Source organism: Mobula birostris, chromosome 23 (assembly GCF_030028105.1).
Source record: "Mobula birostris isolate sMobBir1 chromosome 23, sMobBir1.hap1, whole genome shotgun sequence".
Lineage (NCBI taxonomy): Eukaryota > Metazoa > Chordata > Chondrichthyes > Myliobatiformes > Myliobatidae > Mobula > Mobula birostris.
In genome coordinates, this window is record NC_092392.1 from 18,002,644 (window position 1) to 18,015,544 (window position 12,901).

Sequence of the window (12,901 nt, forward strand, 5' to 3'; positions counted from 1 at the left end):
CCGTCCCTCTATGTACAGGTCTTCAATAGAAACTAGACCCTTCTCCCTCCAAGCATGGTAGGTTTTATCTGACCATGAGGGTAAAAAGGAGTGATTGAAACAGATTGGTGTTTGTACAGAGGTCTCTGGTAAATTCAGAACGCTCCTAATCTGATTTAGAATTCTGATGGAATTTTTCAAAACAAAACTCAAACTTTTTGAAGTCCCAGGCTTCTCTTAGAGAACAGCATGGCTGGCAAGGAGGAATTGACAACAGAGTTAGACTCCATACATAGTCACAAGGGAGCCCCAGGGGCTAGGTTTTCTGGAGCCCCCTGTTGCCAAAACATTAAAGCCCCAGCATTGACAGACCAATAATAGTGTCTAAATACAGGTAATCCTAGCCCTCCTTCAGACTTGGGCTTTTGTAAATGAATTTTCGAAATCCTGTGATTCTTATAATTCCAGATATAAGACAATATTATGGAGTCTAATTCTTTAAAGAAAGCTGATGTAGGAAAAAAGGGGAGATTTTGACAAAGATAGAGAAACCTAGGAAGGGAAAACATTTTAATTGAATTTATACGACCAGTCATGGACAGAGGTAGGATTTTCCAACTTTCTGTATTCTGCTTAAGTTTTGAAATAAACTCCGCAAAGTTTAATTAGAATATTAATCTAGGATCTTTGGGGATTGTCAAGCCAAGATAAGTAAGGTGATCTTTAACTACTTTGAACAGGACACTTTCCAAAAAAAAACCCCACGTGTAGTCATTGGAGAGGGTACAAGGTCACTTTTTGTCCAATTGATTGAGTATCCTGATAGGCTGCCAAAAGAGGTGATTAAATCTAGAAGAAGAGGAACTGACTTTTCTGAGTTTTGTAATTAGAGTATCACATCGCCAGCATATAAACTAATAAGTGTTTCAATACCTCCCACTTTCAAACCCAGGATATTTGGGTGACTTCTTATTTTTAAAGCAAGGGGCCTTGGGAGTTTTTAAATGGTGTTTTAATATACATATTGCTTAACTGGTTCCCTGGCTCCAAGATTTTTTTTTATGCCTACATGGATTGCAAATAGATTAGAATTAGATTAGATTTTTAGAAATTATAATCTTAAAATATTTTGAGGGGAGTTCTACCTTGATCAGATATATACTGTATATTTTGTGTGCTCAAATTGTTAGCCAAAAACAGTGAATTCTGATGAATTGGGCCATCAGTTAATCAGGACTGCCACTTATTTGGGACAACTTTTAAAAAACAAAAACTAATCCTGAAAGTAGCTGTTGATTCCCTTTGCTTATTTGGGATACTATTCCACTCATTTGGGGCAGGAGACAGTTATTGAACAGTTGCTAACCAGCGTCAGTTGCGTACATTGGCATGGCTTTTAGACACAACAGTGTACTTTGAGAGAACGGTTTTTAAATAGCATTAGTTACATGTGTTTGTGTTCAAAAAGCAGCAATTTTTGTCACTAATAGTAGGTCAGCAATAATTCCGAACTGTTTTGCTCACTGCAATATCAAGCAGTCAGGCTTGGAGATGCCTGAAACAGCCAGGAGTGTAAATGAAATGATTTCACTACTTCAACAGTTAGAAACTATCAAGAATTTGAAGGCATCAACAATCATCTTGAACGTTACATTGAAAATGAAGATTTGAAGGAAATAATCATTGAAAGCATTGTATGAAGGCAGTCCATTATATGCACTAGACATCTGTGCTGATTTTGTTCATTTATAGTCAAAAGAAAGCAATGTCGATGAATTCCTGTCAATAAGTATTAGGAATGAATATTTAATTTTAAGTACTGCAGTAGTTTTGATAGCGTTCTAACTTGTTCTGTATTTCACTTAAATATATAATTTGTTACTTAGCTTGTTTGCTTTCTAAATATACATTTTTAACAATTTCCATGCAACTTCAGCTAATTGGAGCAGCAGTTTAATTGGGCCAAAAATGTCCAAAAGTCCCGATGTGTCCCAATTAACTGGATCCACTGTTCACACGAGGAAATCCGCAGATGCTGGAATTTCAAGCAACACACATAAAAGTTGCTGGTGAATGCAGCAGGCCAGGCAGCATTTCTAGGAAGAGGTACAGTCGATATTTCGGGCCGAGACCTTCGTCAGGACTGATGAAGGGTCTCGGCCTGAAACTTCGACTGTACCTCTTCCTAAAGATGCTGCCTGGCCTGCTGGATCCACTGTTCATTGCTTTTCCTTTTCTGGCGCACTGCCTGCGAGGAATTTTTAATCTATTATTCACACAGTCAGCTTCATGGCACCACAGTTATTGCTGAGAAGAGAGAAATCTATGCCATAGCAATCACAAGATTTGCATTGGCATTCATTTTGACAGCAAGCGCAGTCATTTCACCGCTGCTTGCAAAATTAACGTCTACTTAAATGAAAACCTCCAGGAGGAGGACAACAAACATTAGACAATTACCTAATTTCTAACTATCTGACAAACATGCAAATATAATAATTGGCTAATTACCATCGAAATATTTAACTGTTGAAAGATTACACAAGTGTTGAGAATTTTCTATTGAGAATCATCGATGAGCATATAGAAACAAAACGGATCATGCTGTCACAAGTCTACAAGTAGAACACAAGTTATGGTGATTTGTAGTATATATTTTACAGAGTATACATTAATAGAATCTGTGTTTACACCGCTCATCAACAGAATCGGCATAAATAAATGTTCCCATGGAGTTCATTTTGAAATGGCTGTTTGAAGAATTGTGACTATGGAGAGTTTTCATTAAAACATTATGCAAGACTGTTGCGGAAGCACAAAAACAAGACAGAAAATAAAACCAAACTGAAGGCATACTTAATTAGAAAAGGCCTGCCTGAAAATCTGTTGAATTTTGACCAAAAGAAATGAAAGATCTGAGGCAGTTTGTCTAGGATTTAGGGTGTTATAATTTAATGTGCCTTTTGTAATAAAATATATGAGAAATCTATACCAGACTCAAATGTGCAGCCTGTAGGAATGGATGGGAAAAGAATTTGCAGTGTTTCAGGTAAATGTAGTTGTACAAGTGGCACTGACAGTTTAATTTCTGTTGAGATTGAAAGAGGTCCTGTTGATCTGGCAGCGATTACATGGGGATTTCAAAACTGAAACATCGGGGACGTCTAAGGAATGAAGTGGTGTGAAACAATTCCACACTACACAGGCATTGTACATTGAAAAAATGAAAGATTTATTGGCTTCCTAAGCTGATCAAAACAAAATCAGACAGTGAAATTACTGGTGACAACATAACCCAGAAAGACAACTATCTAATTAGCTGGTTAACAAGCTACAGAACTTCTTGGCAGATTCTTTTGCACACACTGCTCAGGTTTGTTCAGTACTTTCACAGTGAGCTTCCCAATATTAACCTCTCAGAGACTAGTTTGGAGCAGTTCCTCCATTAAACATCATAACTGCCAAGGCCTTGGCAATTTTGTTCTTCACTACAGCCCAGACAGTGAAGACCATGGATAAGGCAAGGTGGAGATTCTTGTGGGAAGGCAAAACAGAAAACATTGAACAACCTCTGATGAGGGCAAATGAATTTGCAATTCTGGGTAAAAACAAGGGACCTTGGGCTCAATCATGTCTGTGCTTATTTCAAGGATCCAATAGCCCAGCTGATGAAAGAGCCATTGTACTCAAGGCACACCAGTCCTTTAATTAAATGGTGATCTTGAAAGGATGCTCAGTAACTGGTGAGACACTCATGTGGTGATATGTCCTCACTGACAGCTGACTTAGGATAATCATATGTCGATAAAAGGAGATTAACTCAGTTATTGAAAAGAATGAGGCTAGTTATTGAGAGTTCATTCTTGGTTAAATTTTGGTATCAGTTCTTTAATTAATGATACATGATAAGACACCGACAGATTTTAGAACCCTGCAGCACAAGAAAGACACTACCAGTACTTGCTGACATCTCTCTAGAGAAACAAATAACTCACTCCTCAGCAGTGAGGTCTGATAAAGCCTATGCATTTTATTGACAAATGTGGTTTCTAGTGCCCTCTTGGTAACTCTAAACTTTGTGTACAGAAGGAGCAGTGTATCTAATTGAACCAACTGAGAGAAAAGGCCAAGACCTCTGTCCATGGGCTCATAAAAAAATAATCAATGCTTCCTCTCTTCCAAGTCTCAATGCCTGGGAATTATTATAAAATTTACAGCTGTGATCATTTATGATTTACGATTTACCCTTAGACCTGGCAAATTTCAATCCCGAATTACTATTCACACAGGAAAAACAGTATTTCTACTATGAATTAAACACACTTAGTCATGCTCACCTCCTTGTATGATATTACATGAAATAATTTAGGTCTAAGAAGCAATTTCTAATGAAAGGATAAAATTGAAGTTCTCAGGTCAGTACATATTCCCGATAGCTTAGCCCACTGCAAGTTTACTCATTAATCAAAGACACCAAAGTGTCAGCTGTCTTCGCTGTGTACCTTTGCTCTGCAAGGGATTCCATTCAGTTCTCTTTCGGGCACGTAGCACCACAAACAAACCGGCAAAATTGTAGAAACATCAGCATTCATGTTGGGAATGTTATTCGGGGGGGGCGGGGGGACTGGAATTTTTTTAAATATCCAAATAAAGTGCTAATTCCATCAAGTTTGAATTCGGCTTTCAAACAGTTTTCCAGTCAGAATCCAACAAGGTTACTTACTCACGTTCACTTCTGTCTACAGTAAGACAATGACCCATCATGTACCTTGAACTCACACCCTCCCCCATGCTATCCCTGCAACCACAGTAACCTTCTCTGCTGTGTAGGTGCAAACTCCAGGTTTCATGGCTGAGTCTAGCCTTGAGTGCCTTTTCAACTTCAGGTAGAGGATTACAATGTCCTACTTCCAAATTGGCCTGATAGCTTTTTCAACTCTTTCTGAATGTCTACTCTGAGCAGAGACATTAAACAACTATTGAACGACAGGAATTCTGCAGATGCTGGAAATTCAAGCAACACACATCAAAGTTGCTGGTGAACGCAGCAGGCCAGGCAGCATCTGTAGGAAGAGGTACAGTCGACGTTTCAGGCCGAGACCCTTCGTCAGGACCAACTGAAGGAAGAGTTAGTAAGATACATCAGTTAATCCTGACGAAGGGTCTTGGCCTGAAACGTCGACTGTACCTCTTCCTAAACAACTATTGAAAGTAAGTTAGACTATTCAAAAGACATGAATTAAAAATGGAAATGTATTTTAAAATATACATATTAATTAACCCAATGAATTTACCTTTTACACTATTTTTTTTAACTTAGTTATTTTTAAGTCTTGCTCTGTATTGCTGCTGCAAATCAAAGATTTCAAGACATATGTCAGTGATAATATGTCTGATTCTGACACTTAATCTCAACTTACCCTGGTTAGCAGTCTGATTCAAATAAATGAGGCTGCATCAGATATGCCAATCATGACTGCCTTAAAGATGAGGAATTCAGCAGGGGAGGAAATAGTCAGATGTGTCAGCATTTAACCTCTCAGCATTCCCGATTTCCACATTGTTTTGTACTGCTATGGTTGTCAGATATGCAGACATTTGCACTGATCCCCAAAGTACTGCTGGCTGGACATTACTACATAGGTCATAACCCTTTTGTTCCAATCAATTTATCCAGATTAAAACTTGGGTTCCACTCACCATTACATATTGCACACATCACTTACAATGTTCACCTTACATACAATATGACACAGAAGAGAGTTTATAAATGGAATCTGCAAAATATATGCAACATACTATATGGATAAGTTTATTTGCAAAAAAGCATCAGTTAGAAGCAAGAGGAGTATACATTTTCAAAAGGTTAAACCATTATCATTACAGAAGTTCCATATTATTAATAACTGCTGCTGATACATAATATAACCACAGTCATAAATAACTCAGCTCAATCAGTCGGATATCTTTAGAGAGCAGGATCACATCATTGCTAGTATTTCCAAAACTTCTTTCAGGATCAAACTAGACTAATATGCATTTTCACAGAAGCTGCATTAAAAATTGTTTTGACTAATGAAGGCTAATGTGCAAATTTGCTCATTCTTTTCTTCCAGCCAACTGGTAGGTACCCACACCCATTTAAAAATTGAACCTATTATTAGTTGCTTAAATATAAATGTTCTGCAGGGTCACTGACGTTTTTAAAATCATTCCGTGATTATGTGGTGTAAAACAAAAATCAAATCACTAGATTATTGCCTTGTGTAAAACAAAATAAAGTTTTCATTTTTTCCTCTGTTCTATTATAATTAAGTTCCAGTATTACAGCAAAACTATTTTAGGAGTTCAAAGGGTTATTATAGTCACACAATAATACATTTGAGTTATTAATTTGAATTGTAAGTGGTGAGTGTCAAATGTACAAAATCAATAAATAATCTGGGATGCTACATTCAGACAATTCCTGGGTTATCCAGCTTTAATGACTTCAATACAGGTTACTAACTTCTTTAGAGCCTGAGATAGTAGGTCCTCATGCATTTACCATTAGAATCTATACGTTTAATGTAACTCACCTTAGGCTGAAGATTTGGATGAAGCAATACATAACCATTAGGATCGATTGCAAAATAATATCCATTAGGGCCAAGCTGTTATAACATTAAAAAGACTTATAATCCAAAATATTACAGATTTTATGTAAAAAGAAAGAAACCATTTTTATTACTGTAATGATATTCAACATAAAATGCAGGATCCAGGTTTTATTCAAAGGCTGTGGTAGTTTCCTTTCATGGAAACCAGTTCATATTTTCAACAGATTAGAGCTGTACTTGTGCCAGTGTGGTATGAATGCAATTATGTATAAATATTTATTAATGTTAATAGTACACATTCAGTATGCAAACACACACTGAATCACAACAGCAAATCCATTAAACATTGGTACAATTTTCAATTCAAGCATTTTAAATATTGAGTTAACTATTATATTCATTACTTGAACTATTTACGATGTAAAGCTACTGTGAAGATGAAGCAACATTTCCTTCAAAAGCATCAGCTAACCCATTAGATAGTGGATGGTTCATTAGCTTACACATAGAACTGAAGGATACAGGTATAATGGATTAAACTGAATCTGCAGGGTAATAGGCATGGGAAAGAAGCTGTATTTGTTATGGAGTAAATACTCTGGCCAACAGTGAGCTGCCCACACTTACCAGTGGCATAAGGACAGGCTCTGCATAATTCCCCAGCATAACTTCCTCAAAAAACAAAACCATTCCAGTCCCTACTACAGGTGGTGTTAGGCTCACCTGGGTGCAGTCTGAGGTGGGGAATGGGGCAAAAGGCTGAATAAAGCCATGGCCATCAATTTGCTTAAAAGTCAAAAAAGTTTGACTGCAAACCACATCCTGGGCTCAATTGGCCATCAGAGCTATTAAAAATCAATACCATTTCTAGATGTTTTCCAGTGAACTTAATCCAAGAATTAATTAAATACCTTTTATTTACTGGAAAACTGAACCCCAAAAACCAAAATAAATTCAATGAGAAAAGAAGTATGTGAACTAAGACTGACTGTGCTTTAGTCCTTCATGACTGTTATTGAACTTACAGGAGATGATGTTCCGAGTTGCCAGATTTTCCAGGCTTAATGCTGGGGAATTGCCAAGACTTTGCCAGTGTCAAGGAGTGATTACACCAACAATCAGCAAGTTTAAGACTTGCACATTTGCAGTGCATGCGTGGAAATCCCAAGACTGCTGGCACTTGTTTACTACTGCACAGAATATCCATTACTTACTTACAAAGTCCAGACAACGACTCAGAACACGGCTTGGAAGGAGAGCCAAAATTAAAAATAAATGACCAGAGAGGATTTCTGAACTATACTTACTGTGTAACGGGGAGTTTGCCTCTTTACATCAGCAAGAGTCACATCAATGCCCATCACTCCTAGAATCAGCTGGTTCTGAAATGGCAGATTGACAAAATAATGATCAATAACTTTTAAAATTGATTATCTGTTAAAATATTTGCATTCTTTTCACTTTTTCAATATAGAAAAGCATTAGGCAACATATGTACTAGGTGACATGAATCTGCACAATATCTGCACATTGGGATAAATTCAAGTGTGCGCCAAATCTTGGGAATTAAGGACCGATTTGGGTCTGACCCGGATCTGGGCCGTACCCTCCAAATATCCGGACCTGCATCTCGGGTTTTTTTTTGCACTACCTTACTTTCCATTTTTCTATTTTCTATTTATGATTTAAAATTTAAATTTTTATTATTTACTATCGATTTGTAATCCAGGGAGCGGGAAACACAGAATGAAATATCGCTATGATGATTGTACGTTCTAGTATCAATTGTTTGGCAACAATAAAGTATTTTAGTTTAAATCTTTTTAATATTAGAACACTATGACAAAACTGACATCATAGTTATAACCATCGTCACATGACAGAAGCTTTATTGTTGAATGAACAAAATATTTAATACTTCTACTTTCCCTAACTAAATGGAAAATTTACCATATTAAAAGGTTTTATTCAAATGCAAGTTGTTACTCTCTCAATTCTCTTTTACGTTGGCAGATCAACTGATGATCCCACTGGTGATAGCACAGGACAGTTAATATCTTAGTCCATGTGTATTTTGTAGCATTTTAGCCTCTAATTGATAGCAATTATTTTATTTGGTATCTTTAGTTAACTATTATAGCTTGTTTTTCTCTTGCTTCTTAATGTCTATTAGCAGTTGGCTGAAGAAACAAGACAGTTTCTCAGCCATTCCAAGCTCAGTTGGATTGATCGATGCTCGGCTAACCATTTAACATCAAACAAGTAGAGTTGGTGACATTCGTACTGACAGCTCCAAATATATTTGGATGATGCAAGCTATTAAACATACAGCAAGAGTGCAGACTCTCTCTCTCTGCCCAGGTTAAAGTATGAAATTTGTTGCTTTATAGCCATAGCATAAAACTATTAGAAATTACAAAATAAATAAAATAGTGCAAAAAATGCTATACAGTGCAATAAAAGAGACATGAAAATCTGAAGACGCTCTGGAAGAGCCTTATTATGATTTCACTGGGACCAACGTATTGATTGATCATAAAGAAGACATGTCAGTGACTCTACTTCATTAGGGGTTTGAGGAGATTTGGTATGTCTCAAAAGACTCTTGCAAATTTTTATAGATGTTTGGTGGAGAGCATTTTGTCTGGTTGCATCACGGGCTGGTATGGAGGTTCAAGTGCGCAGGACTGCAAGAGGCTGCAGAATGTTATAGACTAAGCCAATTCCATTATGGGCACTACCTTCTCCATCACCGAGGACATCTTCAAGAGGCGGTGGCAAACGTTACTAAAGGAATGAGCCTTTTCTTTGGTACTATCATCAGGGAGGAAGCACAGCAGCCTGAAGACCTACAGCTTCTCACAGCAGCCTGAAGACCTACAGCTTCTTCACCTTTGCCATTTTTGCACTAATTTATTGCATTTGTAATTTTCTGTCTTTGTATTGTACTGCTGCTGTGAAACAATTTTCACATCATACAAGACGACGATAATAAACCCGATTCAGATTCTGATAGCAGACAGAGGCGGCAGAATTCTCTAAAGTTCTCCATGAGTGGCAGGGTAGGGAATGTGAGAAGACAGGGGAAAACAAAAACAAAGTGTTAACAAGAATAGTGATCCAGTGTCTTAAGTTTTGGTTACATTGTGATGGAACGATGGAACTTGTGAGAATGTATTGAGGAGACATTATGTACTTTGTCCTTAAAGGTCTGAGGGATGATATAACATAATGGCCTTTTAAACTGAGGATAAGTTAGGAGATCCATTGCAAGGATATAAAAGAGAGAGATGAAGGGTTTGAACAAGTATGAACTAGGCTCTTTCTCAACCATCTTATTATCAGAGTGGATACTGATTCATTGTAAAATCTGTAATTGTGAAAAATGTCCTTCAATTTCAGGCAGAGTTCAAAGACTGCAGCCAATCTCTCTGGCAGTACGTGTTCAGGATAGTATCTGATAGCAAGCAATATAAAGCTGTTGTTAATAATAAGGTGAAAATTCCAACCTCTACTTCAAAACAATTCAGAGTTTTGCAGGAAACAGTTCCACAATAATTCATAAAAGCCTTGATGAAAAGCCAATAAAAATTGCAAATATGTGATGAACAATAACTGTTTATTGCACAGATTTAAGGCAAACAACACCAGACTCTCCAACTTAAAACATACCTGGTTCCCACTGGCATCTTTAGTTAAGTTGAAGACGGGCAGAGTTCCTGTGATAACAAGACCGAGTTCCTATTGTAACGGTAAAGTGACAGGTACATATAGAGAGACAGGAACATATGACACACAGATGCACATAAAAACAGCAACAGGTTAGAATATCTGTGGAAATAAATTAATATAAAACATTTTAATCAATTTCAAATAACTAAAATATCAACTTCCAATGAATGCAATTTATCTGGAAAAAGACAACCATTGAAGTATTCAATTCTAAAAACACATCATAAACTATATTAATTCATTTTTAATTTGAGCTTCACTGATGAAATGTTCCCACCCCCTTCTCTGTGCATCAGGTACTGCTCCTTAATTTTTTTTAAATTGCATTCTTTCAGGTTTCTTGCTTTGTTGGTTGCCTGTAAGCAAACAAACCTCAGGGTTGTATAATTTATACATTCCTTGATAGTAAATGTACTTTGAAACTTTGAAGTGCAGCTTTGTTTTAAGTAGGCTGCACTGCACAAATACAAGGTAACCCAAGATGGAGACAAGTAATCTTAAACAGCTGTACAATTAAGTTAAACCAAATTCTTTCACGAACAGCAAGAGAGCAAACAAAAATCATCACTGGGTTTTGCAGTAATCCTTGTTATGAACCATGAACTGAGTTTGTTGGCCTTAATAAATTGGCAGCATTTAATGCCAAGATTCTCAGAAAATTTTCAGCTGATTAAAACACTAGAGAACTCTGATGTATGAGTACTAAATACTGCATGCCAAAAGAGCTAAGGGAGACAGGACAGCAGGTGTTGAAAAATTCAACTACAGACATCCCACCTCTCCCGGAAGTTCCGGGAGTCTCCCTCATATTGATAGCGGCTCCCCGATGCCCTGAAATTATATACAATGTCTCGGAAATCGATTTTTTGAGAAAGAGAGGGAGAGGGAGAGGGAGCATGATTGGTCTCTCTTCATGCTAAGAGTGGTCCCCAACCACTGGGCTGCAAGGAATCAATTTGATTTGGCGATATGAGTCAGCTGCACCCTTCCTCATTCCCTGTCACGCACTGTTGAATTTGAACGCATGCGAGGTCATTACACACGCGACATCCATGTCAGTGTGGGAAGATCAACTCCTCGAGCTTGCAAATTGCGACGGGCTGAAAAGTATGTTTGACATAACATCTCTGCCGGCATTCTGGATCAAAGTCAAAGCTGAATATCCTGAGATAGTCACGGAAGCACTGAAAATGTTGCTTTCATTTCCAACATATCTCAGCGAAGCGGAGTTTTCTGCAATGAATGCAACGAAAACTAAATTGCGGAATAGACTGGACTTAAGGAACCCCCTTCGAGTATCACTGTCTCCCATCACCCCTCGATGGCACCGTCTCATTGCAGGGAAACAAGCCCAGGGCTCCCACTGATTCAGCGATATTGGTATGTTGCAATGATTTTATATGTTCATACGAGGAAAATATGCGCTGTGTTTAATATCCAAATGTTACTTAAAATGTTATGATGCTATTGACTTGTAATTGACTTATCACTATATTCATGCAAGGAAAATATACGCTGTGTTTAATATTAAATTCGTTAGATAAACCCTTTTAGAAATGAAATTGAATGTATTAGCCACTTATAAGTGACTTATAGTTGACTTATCACCTATATTCCGGTCATGATTAACACCCCCCCCCCCCCCACCCCGGTCGGCTGGTCCACAAGAACATTGGTAATATTAAACCAGTCCGCGGTGCAAAAAAAGGTTGGGGACCTCTGCTAAGCAGACCTATCAGTTTTCTCTGTGGGCAGGCTTTACAGTGTCACTCACTGCACTGTTTGCAACAGTGACTTTTCTATTGCCCATGGTGGGTTAAAATGTAAAAGACATGTTGAGGTGAGTTTAACAGGTGTCATTCGTTCATTAGCATAGCTAACGTTATTTAAACTAGCTGGCTGGCTGCTAAGGAGCTATGCTATTGATGTCCTACATGATGAGGTCAAACTCCCTGTAGACTTGCTTAAAGTTGTAATAGAATAAACATGATAATATAACATAATGTAAGTACATATTTTAATATCTCATTTTCTGCATATACCCAACTTGGTTTACAGATTAGACAAAATCACTAAACAAAGTATTACATACACCCTTGGAGGTCAACGGGGGGCGGATCTGGGGTTACGGGGAGCCGGGGTGCTACCTTCCCGAAATGAGTTTTTGCAGGGTGGGATGTCTGCAACTATGCAACTTAATTTTTCCAGCATTTAAAAAACTGAAAGTGTTCAGAAGGTCAAACAGCAATGCAAAAATAAGAAAATAATATTATGAATTTTCCACTAACTGATGTGATGTAATGATCTGCAAGGATGTCAACGTTTTCAGTGCACCTCAGTATATTAAACAATAATAAATACATTTACCAAGCATATTTTTAGGTTGTACAAAGATATAGACGTGGAGAACACAGAGTACACTGTGATGTGGTGCAGAACAAAGTGGTCAAATTAAGAATTATTTTAAAAACTGACAGTTTGAAACAAAAGAGAAATAAACAAATCGAAACAGAGGTACAGCCACGTTTGTGCAGAAAAGGAAAGTTTGGCTTCTTTGAAATTATTAAATTCTACATTCACCTCAAAGCGAG

At 37.4% G+C, this 12,901-nt stretch overlaps 1 protein-coding gene across 5 annotated transcripts in view; it reads right to left on the minus strand.

Moving 5' to 3' along the window:
• LOC140186954 (voltage-dependent calcium channel subunit alpha-2/delta-1) overlaps positions 1-12,901 on the minus strand; it is a 747,581-nt gene that overhangs the window by 153,755 nt on the left and 580,925 nt on the right. For all 5 annotated transcript variants that reach the window (XM_072241811.1, XM_072241809.1, XM_072241810.1 and 2 more), the window contains 3 exons: positions 10,251-10,319; positions 7,886-7,960; positions 6,558-6,632 (listed from right to left, as the gene is read on the minus strand). In XM_072241811.1, the coding sequence (XP_072097912.1) occupies positions 6,558-6,632; positions 7,886-7,960; positions 10,251-10,319 (219 nt within the window). The remainder of the gene's footprint in view (positions 1-6,557; positions 6,633-7,885; positions 7,961-10,250; positions 10,320-12,901) is intronic.